The sequence below is a fragment of the Rissa tridactyla genome, chromosome 2 (genome assembly GCF_028500815.1).
Source record: "Rissa tridactyla isolate bRisTri1 chromosome 2, bRisTri1.patW.cur.20221130, whole genome shotgun sequence".
Lineage (NCBI taxonomy): Eukaryota > Metazoa > Chordata > Aves > Charadriiformes > Laridae > Rissa > Rissa tridactyla.
This window is the reverse complement of record NC_071467.1, coordinates 146,487,431-146,507,129: the sequence shown is the minus strand read 5'-3', so window position 1 is coordinate 146,507,129 and position 19,699 is coordinate 146,487,431. Positions and strand designations below refer to the sequence as shown.

Here is a 19,699-nt window from a genome sequence, read left to right as displayed (position 1 = left end):
TCTCATGTGCTTTAGTCCTTTTTTTGCCTGCACACGTATTTTGAAGACGCTGTAAACTATGTGGATATAGAGTACTGCTTATGGTTTGTCATATATGTTGTGACTAACACAGAAATTTGGTTCCTGAGCTCTAACTTGCAGTGAGGGCAGCGTTAAGAAAAGAAAGTGTCATTTAGGCCTTTGTCATTACTTTATTATTATTATTACTCCTGGACTGGCTGCTGGACTCATACCTGAGGATAAGACAGAAGAACTGCTAATTATTTTTGTTGCATTTGTATCTGTTGATCATCAAGGTGGTTTTGACACATCTCTTTCTTTACCTTGAACAAGCTTATTGCTCTGAGATTTTTATACTACTTACAGATGGAACGGTCATAGCAGTGAATCTGACTACTGAATACTTTGTACAGATCCAGCATTTAAGACAGAAAGGACAATAATATTAAGTTATAGTGCTCAGGTAAAGAATGTTAAAAGCACATTTTAAAAATAACACTATTTCTCTTGTTGCATTGAAACTAAAATTAATATCGCTTACTGTTAACACACTTACGGGTAGCTTCAAATTTCTCCAACTAATTATTGTTTACTTCCATGGAAGGCCTTCAAGTGTTTTTGGGATAAAGATATTAAATGGAGGCATTAAGAAAGTGAAGATATGAAAGTGAAAATACCAGCTTTCTGACTATATTAAATTTTCCGGGTCCAAATGAATCTGTAGAAAGGCTAAAAATATCACAGCCCCTTTGGAAGTATACAATTTTTAATACCTACTAGGTATTTAAAATTTGCCAGGACTACAACTGTAGTGCACTTTTTGGTGCACTACAGAGAACTGAGCAATTGATTTTTACTCATTGCTATTAGCACTTCAGTCAGATGGTGTTGAGGCCTGTGGAAAAGTAAAGTATATGCCTGATTGGTGCTAATATGTTTATTTTACGCTCTTAACGTTGTAATCAGGCATTTTAAAAAGAAAAATAAATTAAAAAATTGGATTAAGTAGGTGAGATAAAGTACCCTTCACTAAAATTCACAGCAAGAGTGCTGGCCAAGTACAACGTCTATAACTGAAAACAGTTCCAAGATTTTCGTGTTAAAAGCGTCAAGTAACAAAACCCACCACATTAGTACGTATAAAACAGTATTAACATAATACTGTATGACCTAACTGCTGAGTGAACTCTACGGGAAATTCTGTCTGCATAAATCTGTAAGTCATGCAGAAAAGCATTTCTGTGGTAGAAGCTGTGGTTGTAGTAGAGATCTGACTAATGCATTTTGTTTGTTTGTTTTTCTTTGTCTGGCTTTCTTTTGGGTTTTATGCTTAATCTCTGCAAGATGCATTTTGACAACTAGAAGAAAACTTTCTCAGATAAATTCCGGGTTTCAGAAGCCAGAACATTTTTGTCCATCTACTGTTACATTTAAAAGAATGAAATGGCTAAGGGACACGGCACACACAAAATGGAAGGTGCCAGCAATTCCAAAACTAAAATTTTCCAAAATCAGCAGGAAGAACTGATATGCACCAAGAAAAAAAAAAAAAAAAAAAGAACCACAAAACGCTGTTACTTAAATACTACTCTGTGTTTATAACTACTTAGAAAAAACGTTCCATTTCAATCTAAAATCTGTAAAAAAACTCCACTCCCAATCTGTTTTATTATCACAGTACACGTAGGCTGGAGCTACTAGCCCAGCAATTGATTTTATAGATTATGTAAATATTTCAATAAAATAAACAAAATTTGTGAGATATTTACTTTTTCCCTCTCTGAATTTTCTGTTGACAAACTTACATGGCCTTTCACATGTTAAAAGTAGGCAGCTAGAGATGAAATGCTGCAATCTCATGGCACATATGTTTCGGTGGGAGAATGAACTGGAACAGTAATCAGCTTTTCAATGATTCTGTTCCAAACTACCACTAACCACTTGCTTTTTGCTTTGCCCTGCAAGCCGTATCTTCTTCAGAGAACAAACATGAGTCGCTGCTTCTGTATTCCTGTCTTGTATTGTAAAAAATTACATGTTTCTATAGTCAAAACTGAATTTTGGAGTAACAATGTGATTACAGATTTGACTGTTTCCACCCGACTCAGAACCCCAAGGTGTGCAACACCTATGGAGAATTTTTGTTCTTTGAATAGATCAGGACTTAATTTCCCCTCATTCCTTGGGCACTGCTTAGAAGTCAAAGGCACTGAAACAAAATCTCAGTTGTTCTGGGAATATTGATACTCGTGGAAATCTTGTGGCCTGAGGATCTGGGGATTTTAGAAGAACACATTAGCTGCTGTGGTCTGGGGTTGGGAGGTACATGTACATGTACTAGGATACAGCAGAGAGGTCTCTACTAGACAAAAAATTGCGCAGGAGGCAGGAGTCAATGAAGATTAATGCAGAGGGGTTTATTTGAACTTAGGGGCATCTAGAACTTAAGGTAAGAGAGATTTGTTGCCTTTTGCAACAAAACTACTTCTAAACAAAAGTGCCTAGAAAGGCATGCACAAATAGTCTGCTAAGTCCATGCCAGTTTTATAGGGTCATTTTTTAAAAGAAATGGCATGTGCGGTGGCCTGCGTGTATAATTCAATAGTTTTGATACAGATTATTAAAGAACTTGAATTTCTAGCCTACTGGAAACTGGTATTTTACTAATTGTTTTGGTTATGATCAGGATGAAAAATAATTTTTAAAAAACTTCTTCAGAATTAAAAGTTTAGGAAGAAATATTTTAATATGTAAAAAGTCTCTCTCTTTTTTTTTTTTCCCTATGCAGCTAATTATTTTGACCTTTGTGGAATGAAACATTTGGTCTCAATTCATCTACCAATAATGAAGTATTTTGAAATGAGCAGACACTCACTTTTGTGTCTATCTGAAACTTCATGGTATCTCATTGCAGTTACAGAGTTCAAAACCTGTTGTCCTTGCATTTTTCTTGCGGGCCCTTTTCCTTGATTGGGGCAGAGATTGCTGCTACTGCAGGAACAAACTTGATTTCAAAATCCTTGAAAGGTCAGGATTGCCTTGAATGCTACTGAATTACCGAACTGCAAAATTCTTTCTATCTGTCATATTGTAATCAGAGATGAGGCAATGCCAATGCAGCAGACTGATCAATGGAAAAAAGTGGAAGTGCTCCCAATTATTAACAGAAATACAATACAAACAATTCTAAGCACTTATCAAAATCAGTAGCCAGGGAATAAAAATGCATAAGCAAAATTATTTGCAAACGTAGAGTGTCTCTCCAGGTAACATGATACAATTAATGTTTTTCTTGATGAAGGAGTAGTGAATTTTACACTATACTTCATTATGTTGCTTTTTTTCACATCACTGTTTTAGGAAAGTAAGTTAGCGTGACCTTAACTATAGCAATGAAAGTAACTTACGGCAGCCAGCTTCATCTTCATTAAGGTGGCAGTCAGACACACCATCACATATCAGGAGGGATGGGATACAGCCTTTGGAAGGACACAGGAACTCTGTTTGTTTGCAAGAGCCTGGGGACGTGGTGGTAGGCGTGGGACAGTTCATTTCATCGCTTCCATCCATGCAATCTTCAGCCCCATTGCATTTCGCAGTGAGGGGCAAACACTGCTTCACATATGCACATGTGAACTGGTCCCTATTGCAAGTTGGAGGGTGTGGATCAGCTGATCCTGCAGGAAAAAAAGAGAATATTGATCCTCTTGTTTCAGTAATCATCTATACTGCCTTTGAGATGTACGTAGGGACTGCTGGGGAGGCAGCTGATTTTGATTACTAAACTCTAAAAAAAAGTAAAAAAAAAATTGTATAAAGCCACAGATCCTAAGTACAGAACACACTATTAAAAAGCCTATATCTCATTTTCAGCATTTGTTTTGATCCTATTGTTACTCGTGCCATGTATGTATGGAAGGGTTAATACCAAAGTATTAATAAAACTTAACTGTCAGGACTGGGTTAAAAAATATTCTTGACAGCCTTCAAGTTACAATCTTCCTCTACTTCTATATTGAATGGGTGAACAAGAATCAAAGAAAGACCATGTAAGTCTGGATTTACAAGGAACTTATTTAATGGAAAGCTAATATCCATGGTAAGGCCTGAACCCTCAGCAGAGTGAGAAAAAGACTTTCATAAAGTAACAACAAAGATTTTTACTGACATAGTTTATTATCACTCTGATTCTGTAGCTTAGTTTTATGTGATAGAGAATTAAATCAAAGAAAACACTAGACAAAACTTTCCAGGGTACAACTGAAAAAAATGCATTTTTAAATTCCAGACTTTAAGTGGTTCAGACAGTCGATAAAAGCAGAAGTATCCCATGCTTACTTGCATTGCTGGAAAAAAACACTGGAAAAAACGTTCTGTGATCACTTATACAAATAAATTTGTCTCAGACACTCAAGTCCCTCTTTCTTTCTACGAAAATCATTGCAGCTGAATTTTACCAGCAGAAACATCAGAACTCTTCTTCTTGTCTCTAAGAAGCCAGCTACGCTAACACTGTGTCCTTTACACCAACTGTCTCCCAGGGGAGCAATGTGATGGATTCCTGTAATTTTTGTTTTATGTGCAGGGAAAAGAGAAAAAACTACGGAATTTAACTCTATGTATTTTATCTTTTCTAGGTCAATTTGCAGCAGGGGAGTAAAGAAAATAATATTATGATTTTTAGAGACAAGGAAGGATGAGTTAATGTCCCACTTCTGTAAAAGGCAGGAGGAGTTTTGCTGTCAACTCGGTTTTAAGCAGAGCAGCTCAAGTGCAAAAGTTTGTGGGGGGGTTTTAGCTTGCCTTTTGATATGGCGCAAGCATTGGTCTCTGACCTCAGAAGGCAAATGTTACTGCTGCATTAAGGCACGACACACTGGAAGGGGATACGTGGATTTTAGCATTGTTTTACTATTTCTAGTCCACTGGGCACAGCAGTATGTTTATGGATTCTGTGATACCAGGCTGGGTTTTTACAGCAGGAGAACTTGGCTGAAACACGTTCAGTTTCTAAAATACCTGCACCAAGAATAACAATAGTATTTTGTACAAAAAAGGAACTGCTAGTGCATTCAGATAGACAGAATAGTAGCAATATTTTACCATCTGGTTGTTTGTGAGACAGTTATAAGGAAAAAGAGCTGCACCCTAACATTGGCCCTTGCTAGTTTAGCAATTTTGGATTTTCACGTAGACTTTATGTCAGAAAATCATAATTGAAAAGCTTCATACAATAGAATATTCCTAACATCATTTCATACTGCTAGCGTTGTTAAATTCTATCATTCTGCTAGAAAAATGTTATTTCATACACTGGACGTAATCTAAACATAAACCAGCAATAATGGATTTTGACACAGTGAAAATAGCAACCTACTAATCTTTTGGTTTGTTTGTATTCAAAATTACATCATAAATCCCTCAAAGACACATACTTTTAAATGGGATTGAAAGGATTGCACTTTCATGATATGTATTTTATAAATGCTAGTCTCAAAAAATTATTTTCATTTATACTACTTCAAAAGGCTTATGAAAGCTGTCTTTAGATAGGTGATTATAGACATTTAAATCATATGGCGAATATATCTTTGAAAAAATTAAAAGTATTTTAGATTTTGCATTTTCTTCTACTTTTTCCCATATTTTAGCAGATAATTAATAACAGTAGCACATAAAGATGTTAGAATTGGATTCATCATGAAGAATTTGTATACGAGGCCATGATTCTGCCAAGATACAATGAAAAGTACGGAAAGTCATCGGGAGAACATGAAACTGGTATTGTTAAACATAGAACAAATCTTATGCGAAGGATTTTTTAAAAAATGAATTATTTTATATTTTTAGTTTGCACTTGCTCTGGAAAAAAAAGGGTATGATTATATTAGATTTTTTTTTTCCCCCTTCTGTTACGCCTGACACTTTTCCTCACAGTGCCTAGAGGGCATTTAGGCAGTGAAAATGATTTAAGCTGCAGTCAGTTCCACTTAGGCATGCACTTTTGTCATTGCTTAGTCCAGTTTTAGTTTTCCTGTGTTTGTCCTGATACGGTGGAAATTAACCCCACACAGTTCCAATACAGTTGACTTTCCTATGGTCACCTGTTTACGTTGCAGGAAAGATTGCGGTGACAGTATATTTGTAAGCATTTTCGACCCAGTTTAATTCTCTATACCTGTCCTGTTCGTGATGTATTTGCTGGAAGATTTCTGCCCAACTTTGTCCTGAAAATTGAAATCCCCTCTTAAGCTCAAGAATACTTGTTTGTGTTGCTTGTTATGAATCTGGTCTTGAGGGTTAAACTGTTCTCAGGCTTTTGTAGTACTGATCCGTTTAGCCTTATGCTCCCAACCGTATAAAGCACTTATGCATGTAAATAATCCCATACTACATTCAGTATTTAGGCAAATGCTTGAATGCTTTATTGAAAAAGTGATTCATTTTTTAATTATTATTTTCTATCATGATTCCCTATTGTTGTTAGAAAATAATGCGTAGAAATAAGTTCTTTCTGACCAGTGTACCAATTATTTCAGAGTGTGCAATATTCACTGAGAGCAGTGAAAAGGTCTCCAATTTATGCTAGAGGTTAAATTAGGGGTAAGGTTAACCAGGGGTCTTGTTGTGGTCTGTTTTATGTTTTCAGTACATTAATAAAAATCCAAAGCAATACCTTGAAATCCGCAAAATCATTTTAGATCAGAACAACAAATAAGATGAGAATATACCTCAAAGATCATAAGAATATCACCTTCCTTATTAACTCACATTATCTATTAATTAGTTCACATCTGTTTGCTTTCAGATGCAATAGGAAAATCTGGATGACGTTCTACAAAACGTTATGATTGCTGTGATCTGCCAAAATTGTACATCCAAGTTCAATCTATTTTCTTTACATAAAGTAGGTTACAAATGCGTTTCTTAATTATAAATCAAATGTGCCTGGTAAAAAAATTTGAAAATTTATAAAACATTAATTTGTATATAGCTAACATTTTAAACTGACTAATTAGGAATATGCAAATCTAGAAAATCATTAACTAATTCCAACTGAAAAGAAATCTCAAGCAACATGTTGATGCAAAACTAATGACTTGCATTCAAAGCTACTATCTGTGTAATTATTTGTATTAAGCTCATCATTGCAGTATTTGCTGCTGACATGTTTTAATTCTAAAGAGTGGCAATATTTATTCTGTTTTTTGGCACTGGGAAGAATTGTACTAAAACGTTAACACTGCAGCGTGGTCTGCAGTGGAACACGAGCTTGCACCAATGAGAGGCTCATCATAAATACCCTCCATCGTGCTCAGCTGCACAGTGGTACGCGCACACGACGCAGCTGTAGAAACCAGTTTTAAATTTGTGCATATACATGGATACCATAGCCACTCTTGTAGATATACATGAAGGTTATGTAAACTGCAGAAGCTGAAGAGCCTTTTTTCAACGCAAATTCCGCTACCTGTTAGTGACCCACAGGCCATTTCAGTCACTTAAAATCATTAGATTCAACAGTCGCCTAATACTGGCATGCCTAAAAAACGTTTCCCTCACCTTTTGCCAAAAGCAGAAAAGATGTTTCCCACACAGCACTCATCTCCCAAGGGTTGTGTGGCTCTTATTTTCAGACCATATTCAGGAGCGGAGGAGATATTGTACAGGTTACTTTTTTTAAAAAAGCAGTATCTATTTGAAGCTGTTTAAGGATTTGGAGATAAATCTACTGAAAATGATGTGTTCTAAGGAGCACAGGATAAAAGCTTCCTGTACCTAGGCTACGTGATAACTGAAAAGCAGGACAGGAGATCCTCAGGAATATATTCAGTATTTTCAAACAGATGAAAAGCAAACTAATCAAAAACAATTTCAGAGAAAATAACCTCTGCTCTGCGGAACACTGAATCTGGATGTAGATCTGCATGAAAAACAGCAGCAAATTGTTGATGTTCCATTATAATTGAAGGAATCATAAGGACTTGTCTTTATTTTACTTTGTGCTCAGTGTTTTATTTTACCTCACATACGGTAAATAGCCAAAATTAAAGAGAGGGCTTAAAAATGTGCGTACAAAATCTGCTTATACATAATTAAAGAGACATTTTAAATAGGTCCTAAAAAAATGACATTTTAGTTCAGTTATAATCTATTGTGAAACCTACTTATGCAGCTGCGCTGGGTGAGTTATGACCCAAGGACCAAGAAGTGCTCCCCTACAAGCATCCTCCCACTTTGAAGAGAACTTAGGTAGTTGATGTACATACAAAAAAAGCAAAAATCAGACCAGTGTGTAAAGCAAACCAAATTGGTGTGCACTGCTTCATGAAATGCAATAACCACAGCTGAATATGCCTGTATTTCATTGTCGTCAGGTAAAATGCGTGCTTTTAGATACATTTTTATTTCAATGTGGTACCCATCAAAACATCTGTTACGTTAATAGAGCTCATCAGCTGATGATTCGGGACTAAGGAGTCTTTACATTATGAAAAGCATTAAGTCAATAAATGCTCATCGTCAAGGACGTAATTACTTATTTGTGGGATAGGGATTTGTTGAAGGCTTACTGTTGTTTGATGAACATTTTCTGTACAGACAAGCTTTGTTGTACTACTGTCTTTGTCATCCCTGGAGCATACTGATCCTGTTTGCTGAACTTTATAGGTCAGCACTGTAAACTTTTTGCCCACGAATCACAGGAATTCAGTCACAGGATAACACAGATAACTGCTGTTACCCAAACGCTAATATAAAATAAATGTTTGTGGTACATAGTCATTAGCACTGCCAGAAACACACAAACATGCTTAATTTGAATGAAACGCCACCTCCATGCTATCCTTGTCTTTTCTGCCTTTCTTGTTCAGGCACCAAGATCTCTGGTGCAGGGTAGGTCTCCATTTATGTTTATATATCACCTGTAACAGTGAATTCTAATTAAGAATGGTAGACTTTGCATTAAAGTCAACACGAGGAAGCATGAAATAAAGTTACCACATGCTATTGCGCAGCATTAACTCAGTCGTATCAGAGCTTGCTCTAAAGCCCATTTAGGCAAATGGGACAACTCATATTGATTTTAATGGGCCTTGCCTCAGACTCTTGAAAACTAACAACCTGTCTGATATATTTGCATAAGTAATTTGCCTACTAAACCTAATAAAAACAGTGGGCCTGTTAACTGTAACTGAAAGAGGCCAAAAATAACCCCCTCCAACGGTTTTCATTAGACAAGAGTGTAAATTAATTACAGGTCCAAACCAATACATTAATTAAGTTGAAATAGGTGGCAGGCTTCACTTTCACTTCAGTAAACATTGGAACAGGGCATGAAATCAGCCCATTCAAGCTGTCTGTAAGGAAACAACCTCTTTAAAAAAAAATAACCAGACTAAAGTTGTTCAAATATTATAACAATCTGTCTGTGAGTTTTTATCAGTGTCAATAAAGCTTCAGTTCAAAAATAAAATGTTAATTTCAAGGCTTGTAAAAAGACAAAAGAAAAGGGAAATTGAGTCTGGCCAATCGAATCTTTAAATCGCTCTCCCTTGTGAGAACACAGAAGGATCAAGCAGGGAGCTGAAAGGGATCTCAGAGACGCTGTTACGAAGCCAGAATTAACAAAGACAGAACTTGGCCAAATGGCTTCCAAATTTTATACATCTGTGCAGACTTCATTTAAAATGATGACAGTTTGTTAAAATATAAACATAATGTAAGCCAGACAGATTTACTGCCAGTAAAATCAAGCTATGATTTATAACTTTCACTCAGAGAACTACTGCTTCTGGCTGGAACACAGTAACTACCTGTGAGAGAACTATGGCAATATTTGCCATATCACTCCTAAGAACAGTCCAGGATTTGCTAGCTATGCCTGCTATTGTGATGGATTTATTTATTTGTTTATTTATTAGGTGCAATGAAGAACTGGAGAAGTTGTGAAGCTTTAGTTTCCAACAAAATGAGGTGGGCTGGATGACGGAACAGGGTTAGAGTGGAGAAAAGAGCAGTTTCCCGGAATCATCACGTTCTCACAGGTGGGCTGGGAGCACATCACTATGCTAAACCCTTTATTTCTTAACTTCTAAAGAAAGTTAGCTTTTACAGGTACAAATTTATCATCAACTGAGAAGACCCCTGAAGAAAACTATAGTAAACTCTGTATAATTTCTGAGATAAATCTGAGCTTGAGATTTACTCTTATTGAAGAGACAGGTAAGTTTTACATAATGAAGAATCTGAAAATTTTCTTCTCTTCAAGATAGTATCATGAAACTATTTCATTCCAAAGATGATTTCTTTCTATCCCTCCAAGGAAATATGTTGATTTTTATGAACAAACTTAGCAAGGCAAAATATCATCTCTGTGCTTTGAGGCGTGCTTGGGGTTTTTTTGGTGTAAACAGATGGGTTTTGGAGGTTCAATATTAATGAAATTATTTTAATACACTATTAATAAATCCAAAGATTTTTAATTTCCCAAAAGGCATCTAGCTTGAATCAGATGATTTCAGTATTCTGTACAGGTATAAGGCAGCGGAGAGAAACTGAAAGATTTGGACCAAAATTTATATCTATTTAAACACACATTACATAACTGCATTCAGGACTTGCCAGTAATTATGCTAGTTTATTGAGTTCAACTATCTTATCCTAAAATTATTCCCAATTTCCCTTCCTGTGAAAGCCATAAAAAAATTGTGGTTTCACCACCAGCTAGGTCTGTACACTGGAAGGTACTAAAATAGGCTGAAGAATCTCTCTAAGGTATTATGCCCTGGATCATAATTTTTACTCTTTAAAAATGCAGAAATGCCCTATCTCTGCCACGCAATAACAATCTAAACCACATTCTGATTAACTTTACAATCTAAACCACATTCTGATTAACTTGAGGGAGAAACTAATTAACTAGAGAAACTATTCACAAATATCCCCAGAATCCTCAGTCCTCTATCACCCCTAACCTTACTTTCCTCTTCCCCTCCTTTGTTTTCACAGGCAACCTCCCCGAGCAGCTCCCCCGCAATCATCTCTTGCCCTTGAGGAAAGAAACTCCCCGTGCTCTCAACCTGAGAGAGATTTCTGCTTGACTGCAAGCATGAGCAGACAAGCTAACAGTGATTCCCCTGGCTCTGCAACTTAAAGAAATCAGAAGTTAAGTCTCCCCTACAGAGTTTTTGCCGGTGATTTAACACCGTAGTATCAGCAACTCAGGCAGTTAACCCTTCCACTCTCTCCTACGTTTGGGCTCTGGGTGTTTCAGAGATGGATCATTGACTTCGTCTAAGCCTCTGTCAGGTGAATTCTGTTCTACTGCAGAATTTTCTCACTATTGCTTCGCACACACTCACACACTCAACACGCACCCTCTCAGCAAGACTCTCTGCACCACTGGGCTGTTTTTTTCACAAACAACACATAAACACCCACTGTACTTTTTGGGTCGTTGTGTCTTAAGTAGATACAGGTGTCAGTTATGCTTTTCTTATAAGATCTAGCAAAACGGGATCTACTAAATGTGCCAGAGAGCATATAAATTTATCCAGTTGGTTTCTAGACTGCTTGGTTATTTGCCTCTTTCCCAGGCATCCATAACTGTTGGAGCCAGGTTATATTGCTAGCTGCACCTTTTCCTTACTTACTATGGCTGACCTGAAGTTCTGAGTATATCTATCCTAAATTTTATGATTGAAATATAACTGCCTTCGTCCCAGCACTTCTTTGCAATATCATCTCTCCTAGAAAGTTAGGAAAGATGATCTATAGGAATGGATCTGGCTATCTCTCATGACAATCTTACAATGGCTCAAAAAAAGTGAAGTTTCAATTTCTAGAGGATATTAGGTTTTAGAGTAGTGGGAAGCCTTTGTTTGCATTTAAAAAAAACAACCAACCAAACAAAAAACCTTTAAGTGCTATGTAGCTTGGGCTTGAATGTGGAGCCAAATCCAGTCTTGTAATTCACAGATTCTGATTTGCTTCTTCACAACAAGTGAAAGCTTGCTCAATGTAAGGATTATTTAAAGCCCTTACAACAGGTCTAGTTTGTGGTTTTGCTGCAGAGCAATGGGAAGACTTGGATGAGTTATGGCATGTCAAAGCAAACTTTTCACCTAAGTGAAAGCTGTCAAAAACACTGAAAATCTTACTGTACTTCAGTACCTAAATGGCAAATCTGACCCCTTTTTCGTAACCTATGCAGTGAAGTCAAGAACGATGACAACATTAGAAAAAAACAACCCACAGCATTCTGGGAAACAGCGTTGTGTTTTTGTACAATTCCACCATGCTCTGATGAAACAGAGTTAGAGACATGTTCTACCTGTGCTGAGTATTTTGCATTGTTTGAGTTGCCCTTTTATCTTCATTGTATCCTTACACAATGGTATCTTCTACCGCAGACAAATTTTCCAGCTGAAACTGAAATGCAATAGGGTGGTGGGGGGGGAAATTCGTAACACTAGCAGTCCTTCCTCATGTGTTAAGTTGATAGGCTAAAAAGTTGATAGGCTTTAAATATGTTTTGTAAAGAAAGAAGAAAGGAACGGATGAAAAAGAGAAGCACAGTAGTAGAAAAGGCTTTAAAATAAAATGATGAAGGATGATTTAAAAGTAGTTCACAAAACAGAAGAAGGAAAATACTTCAGATAGCACTGAGCAGCTGCAGGAAGTAAACTATGAAAGCAAACATAGCCTAAAAAAATAAATGACAAAATAAAGACTGATAAGGAAAGATTGAGTGGAAGATTATTTTATTCAAATTGTTAATGATTTTATTAAGCAATATTAATACTGAACTGGTGATAAACACTGAAATCATGACTGATGGTGGAAAAACATACTGGCTTTTCAAACACTCCAGAGCCTAGGGTGCTGCATGACGTTTGCACTCCTGTTTATACCCAAGACAGCCCAAATATTCATCTTAAAGTGTCAAAACTATTCTTTTTGAATAAAGCAAAACATAAAGCAATTCCTTAGAGCAGTATTATTTGGAAGCATAAGTTCAGAAAGAGCTGCTGCTAAAGAGGGGATATTGGGTAACTTCACTTCATGAAAGGGCTGGAGCAGCAGTCAGTGCTGACTTTCTACTGAGATTTACCTTCTTCCAGCAGAAGATCTCGATAAGCACAAGTATTTTGCTTGGGTGATCTCTGGAAGAGATCACAAAATATATTTACTCTTTATTTGTTTCTTGAGAATACTCTCCTGATACATAGAAGTGCTATGTAACTAGTACCTGGCTATTTAAACTACAGACACTCTGTCCACCCAGTGTAATTCTCCAGTAATGAGTGAGTGACAAAACATAGCATTCTGATTTATATAAGCTGAATAAAGTTTGGATGATAGGCATCTTTGGGTTAATGCTGGGATTTAAATTAAGTAGCAGCAGAAATTTTAAGAATTTCTGTAATGCCTCCTGTTTCAGCTGAACTAGAAAATACTGTGAGTCAGGTATTAGTGAATACAAGATCTAATTCAATACTTTGGTATTCTTGGTCCATCTGAAACTTGAAATGGAAAGGTGTTTTAACTTTTATTTTTTTTAAAAAAAAAGATATTAAACAAAAATAAATTCATTGAAAAAAAATCAAAGTACTACTTAGGCACCTAAAATACACTAATTCCAGTAATATGAGATCTTCACACACCTTTATCAGCAGAAAATAAAGGACCTTCAAAAGTGGTAAAAGTGCATCTCATTTAGCAGTTGATTCTGAACTAAGCTAGATCCCGTGCCACTGACAGCTGGCACTGCAGCTCCCCGTGTGTGGGCAGCAGCTAGAAGTTCCTTCTGCAGCAGGCCAGGGAGTAACTTGAGCACACTCTGTTTAAATGTTCAGAAATACTCTTGGATCTGTAGAAACTCTCATGGCTAATGAGGGCTGACTACTTAAAAACAAATAAAAACCTCATCTGAATTAGAGATGCTGGTAATGCTTTATTGCTTAGAGCTCCCAACCAGCTAAATTGTGATTGCTTCTATTTAGAACATGTTGCCTCAGGAAACCCAAAGTAATTAAAGACAATCTGAAAAATAATAAAGCAGAGAGAAGAAAAAGATCTGCAGCAGCAAAGCTATCTTCTGAAAGGGAAAACATTACACAAAACCTGTACTGCAGGTAATACACTTTTCTTTGAGCTATGTCTTTGAATAAACATGATGAGCAAAACTCAAAGCAGGACTGGCAGTGGAGCAGGTAAACTTTCCCACTGGTTTTGTTAAAGGAAAATGTTCTTGGTCAAATATCTACAGGGCAGTGATTTTATACTACTTGCAGGTAACACCTCTAAATTTTACTGTCTGAATTTTTAAGTGGTTACTTAGAAACAATTAGTAATGAAACAGCATGTCCTCCTAAGTAGCTGCTCTGTACTAGGAACAATATTAAGTCAGAGATAGGTTCTGCCTCCTAAACTGCCGTGGTTTATTTTATTATACAGATTTTGTATAGTTCTCTTGCCTCTTCACAAGCCCAGATTTGGCCTACCTGGCCAGCAGGGATTATTAGGATAGGACACTTCCTAGGACAGTACAGAACCATGAAAAAACAGAAAGTCAGTGCACACTTAAGTAACAGCATCTAGATATAATTTTTTTCTCTGGAGAGGAGATTATATATCAAGTCACAAGCTCATTAGGAGATTGCCTTCCATCAGACAATTTTTTTTTGAGAAATACATACCTGGGACAACAGTGAGAGTGACTGTAAAACTGGGGGAGGGGGATGGATGATAGAAAAAACTGTCAGAATTCTCAAGGTGCACATACAATTGTGGTGTGGTTGGTGGAGGCAAAAAAATATGTGGGGAATGTAAAAATAGGATACCTGAAATGGGATGAACGATTAAGTAAGGAACAAGAGGTGGATTAGTAGAATTTGGAAACGTGGAAGCATCAGGATTGAGTAGGATAGATCTAGGATGGCACATTTAATGCAAGCTAAATGTTATGAATCCAGGTATAAAGAAAAAAAAAGTCATAAAGAGAGAATACTCTGTACTCAAATTCACAGTAATGGATTTAAATGAGTGGAAGATGATCTACAGCAGAGCATGGGAGAGCGATGCAAAGTAACAGGAATTAAAAACATGAAAAAGACCTCCTGCACCCAAGGTTTGCCAACTGATGTTTTTGCAATAACAACTAAACGATGAATGATTTTCCAATAATAACTAAAAGCTTGTGTATATTCAGAAAGAACTGGCTAATTCAGAGAAGGAAAACCAGGCGAGAGTTATCAGACAGGATGACTTCAGAGCTTCAGAAAGTCTCTGAAGCAGATTAACACAGATTGGGAAAGATTTGGGGAGGGCGGAATTTTGTTCTTCTTTCATTCTAATACATTTCCTTGGGTATCCATTATTAGCCATACCTGAAGACTTGCTAGACTGCTTTTAGGGTAATATAAATTATGCCACTCTTGCAAGACCATAAAAAATAGACATAAAGAACAATGATTTCTAGAAAAATCACGCACAGATCCTTCCTATGCCTCTAGAAATCACCATAAAGATATGTCTGTTTCTTTTTCAGATGAGACAATATTGATATAATACGGAACAGAGCAAGATAAACTACTATTTCCATCATGTAAGTATTCCAGCCTGTATGAACTAATTCCAGGCTGATTGCCAGTTTACCATACAAAGGAATAAAAGTGGACTCTTGAAGATGTCTACCTCTTCTGCAGCTGGACAAAGAGCCTAGATGACCGACTAAAACTGTCTGATTTATTTTTAGGTCGTTACCTGTAAATAAGGTATGAGTTTTTGACTTATCCAACAAACCATAAGTAACAAATATAACTCTAAGAATTTTTCTTAAGGCATTCCTTATGATACACCATATTTCTAAGACAGAGTGTGATACAAGTTAGATACTTTAAAGTATTCTACAACTGGAAAATCTCTGGAGAAAAATGAAGTGATTATAAAATGTAGTTCCATAAAAATTACCTTATTTCTATAGTTATGATTATTTCAGGATACCTTAACATGTATTTTCCATGGAAGATTTTTTCCTTGCTCTGAATTTGTGCTTGTTCATAATAAATTACCAAAGTATAATTTCCATTAAAATAAAAAAATTATTTATATACATTGTTGGAAGATAGACCTAGATCTTCCAGTTAATGACAGGTACTTAAAATGTATAATTTGAAAATTTCCCTCTCTATTATGCTAAAATATGCATGAAACTGCCTAAGTAATTCTTAAGGTATGGTCAAAAAAAGTGATTAACATAATAAAGGCAGAACAAACACCTGTTTATGTACATAGTTTGCAGCTTATTGAAGAACATTCCAAAAGAGTATTTGCCTGAACCTATTGGTGGTATTATTCAGAGAAAATAAACAAAAAATTTGTTCAGCTAGAGATTGAGCAAATGCCACTTGTGTGAAAATATTATTTCACTTTAAGCCTTAATCAGTATATGGTTAATTCTCCAAGGAGCTGATTAGTCAATACAATAAAAAAAATAAAAAAAACCCAAACAAACCCAAAACAGTTTCTTGAACAGCATGACAACTAATTCATACACAAGCTGTCCTATCTGAACAATAAGAGCTGTAGAAATAGAAAGAAATGTTATTCAAGACCATTTTGATAACATCTGCATTGGCATTTATTTAACCATAATCTTTCCTAGTTGTTCCTTATGAATTAAGATCTACACAAAAAGTTTTCTGTTTCTTTGGTTTTCTTCCCCTCTTGACTGTTCAAAATAAGGGATGGCTGATGTTCCTACGAGAATCTGTGTTTGCTCATGTACTTCCTTTCTTCTTCTGATTATCGTATGCTCTATTTCATTTGCAGAGTAAACCACTGCCTTTCTCACAGAATAAACATGGCATTATAAGGTGTTAGAATTTAACTCCTTTTTTTTTTTTTACAAAGTTCAAGTCACTTAGCTTGCGTAGCAGAATTGAGACTATAAATTCTCAAAGAGCCTGGCAAAGAGGTAAATTTTCTTTGCTGCTGAAATATTTTATGAAGAGAGCGAAGATAAAAGGACTAACCATTTTCTTTTTAAAATAATTGTGAACCACTTTGATACTCATAAAACACTTCTATTCCAAACTTCTTTGGAATAGTCAAACTTCTTTGACTATTTTCATATAAGAGAAAATCAATACAGTTGAGTGATGGTAGATCGCTCTCAAGTACGTTTCATGAAAACAATAACAGGCCCTCAATGACTGTAATATCCTGAGTTGTTATAATTACTCATTATGTTCAACTGCTAGTTATAACACAAAACTGTCTTCCACAATCCATAGGCAAATATCTTTATTCAGATTCTGCACTCAGCCAACAACTAGATAGGAGTCCCTCTGACAGGTATAGTGGCTCCTTTCCTTTAGGGAAAAACATGCTAGCTACAAATTTGCCATGAGGTTCATATAAGATAAATTTGATCTTTCTTTTTTTTTATATGTTTTTCTTTCTCTTGAAAAACACATCCTTCTTTCTATGATCCCAACAACCTCAAGCAATGCTACAGGCTTGGGGAAGAGTGGCTGGAGAGCTGCCCAGCAGAGAAGGACGTGGGGATGCTTGTGGATGGCCAGCTTAACATGAGCCAGCAGTGTGCCCAGGTGGCCAAGAAGGCCAACAGCATTCTGGCTTGTATCAGGAATAGCATGGCCAGCAGGAGCAGGGAAGTGATCATGCCTCTGTGCTCAGCACTGGTGAGGCCTCACCTCAAGTGCTGTGTTCAGTTCTGGGCCCCTCTGTACAAGAGGGACATTGAAGTGCTGGAGCGTGTCCAGAGGAGAGCTACCAGGCTGGTGAGGGCTCTGGAGACCAAGTCACATGAGGAGAGGCTGAGGGAGCTGGACATGTTTAGCTTGGAGAAGAGGAGAATGAGGGGAGACCTCATTGCCCTCTACAGCTACCTGAAAGGAGGTTGTAGAGAGGTGGGTGTTGACCTCTTCTCCCAGGTGAATAAGGACAGGACCAGAGGAAATGGTCTGAAGTTGCAGCAGGGGAGGTTTAGATTAGATATTAGGAAGAATTACTTTACTGAAAGAGTGGTCAGGCACTGGAACAGCCTGCCCAGGGAGGTGGTTGAGTCACCATCCCTAGAGGTATTTAAGAAATGTCTGGATTTGACACTTCAGGGCATGATCTAGTGGCAGAGATTGTAGGTTGGTTGGTTGTGGGGTTTTTTATTGTTTGTTTGTTCGGGTTTTTTTGGTGTGTGTATGGTTGGACTCGATGATCTCAAAGGTGCTTTCCAACCATGAAGATCCTATGATTCTATGATTCTGATTGTGCTGCCCACATTTCTTTTCTACGTTTTTTGGAATGAAGTAAAAGCATAGCAGTATTGCAATGATTTCAAAAGAAAAAAATTCTTACTGTGTTATACAATGAGATATGAAATGTCACAATTTTCCTCTGCCCTCTGAAAAGCAAACACGTATTGTATAGATTTATGAAATAGCATACCTCCATCAATGCATTCGGGAGTGAAAGAAATATCATCAAGAGCAAATTCTGTGGGTTCACTCCACCCCACTTCAGCTTCGAAGGCAACTCTGAAAGGGCTGTTACTGGAGAGGACTACATTTGCATACATCCATTTGTTTTCTTCGTTTCTACTAGAAGACCACATCAGAATGTCCACTCCATGTTCTTCAGCTGCGTAGACCTGTTGACAATGAAATACAAGAGATGCAACTGAGTCAGCTTTAAGCAATGGAGAAGTGCAGCAGAGTAGCACAGCCCAAGGCCAGTAGCAGCTACCTGCCTGGGCAGTAGTACTGCCCACACCTTATTGGTGATGACTAAATGTTACTGAATACTTTTGCTAATGCTAGTTCAGCTGCAAACAAAAAGTGACTATAGAAACAAAATAAAATAAAAAGAACTGCTAATACAATCACAAATAGGAAAACCTACAGACAGTCTCGACCCGACATATAGAAGCCAGTGATAAAAGACCTAACCCTAAATTCTTCTAAACATCGAAGAAAACACTGAAAAAGATCTTGAGTTATCCTTTCATCACTAAAAGGTGACCTCCTTATAGTTCTTAGGCTGGGTGAAGATTTTAGAGATATAAATAAAAGGTTTAGCATCTAAGGATTTTAGTGTGTCATCTGACACAAGCAATATATAATACGATGTTTCAGGCAGCCATGGTAAATTAGCTCAAGCATATTTAGCAAAGTCATAAATAAAAAAATTTGAAAAATCATCAAATAGTGAAAGCAGTAAGAATGACAATGAATGAATTCACAATTAACCAACAACTGATGAATTAATACCAAGCACAGGAAATTCTGGAGATTATGCAGGTAGTCGCTCTTCCCACTTAGGTGTTCAAAATCCTTATACAATTTAAACCAGGTCAGAAATAATGAAAAATAACTGGAGTAATGAATGTAAGCCTATTCTAGCCATTCCAGATGATAACTCTTTCTGTAAGGGACTCCATACTTTAATCATTGTCCTCTCCTCATCACTTTCAACAGCATCCTTCTCTTAAGCCTTTAGACTAACATTCCAGTGACCCATGGGTGCATGTTCCCACTTGAGTGCCCCACTTTAACAATGGAACACAAAGCCTGAGACCCAAGAAATGTATAAACCCATACTAATAATCTGTATAACTACATACCTTTGCCTCTCCCAGCCAATCTGGTGGGTCAAATAAACTCAAAACCCAAAT

The 19,699-nt window shown here is 36.7% G+C and overlaps 1 protein-coding gene across 1 annotated transcript in view; it reads right to left on the bottom strand.

Moving 5' to 3' along the window:
• Nucleotides 1–19,699, bottom strand: part of MALRD1 (MAM and LDL receptor class A domain containing 1) — a 273,631-nt gene that overhangs the window by 50,062 nt on the left and 203,870 nt on the right. The window contains exons 33-34 of the mRNA XM_054190597.1: nt 18,475–18,676; nt 3,408–3,677 (exon numbers count right to left, since the gene is read on the bottom strand). Coding sequence (XP_054046572.1) covers nt 3,408–3,677; nt 18,475–18,676 — 472 coding nt within the window. The remainder of the gene's footprint in view (nt 1–3,407; nt 3,678–18,474; nt 18,677–19,699) is intronic.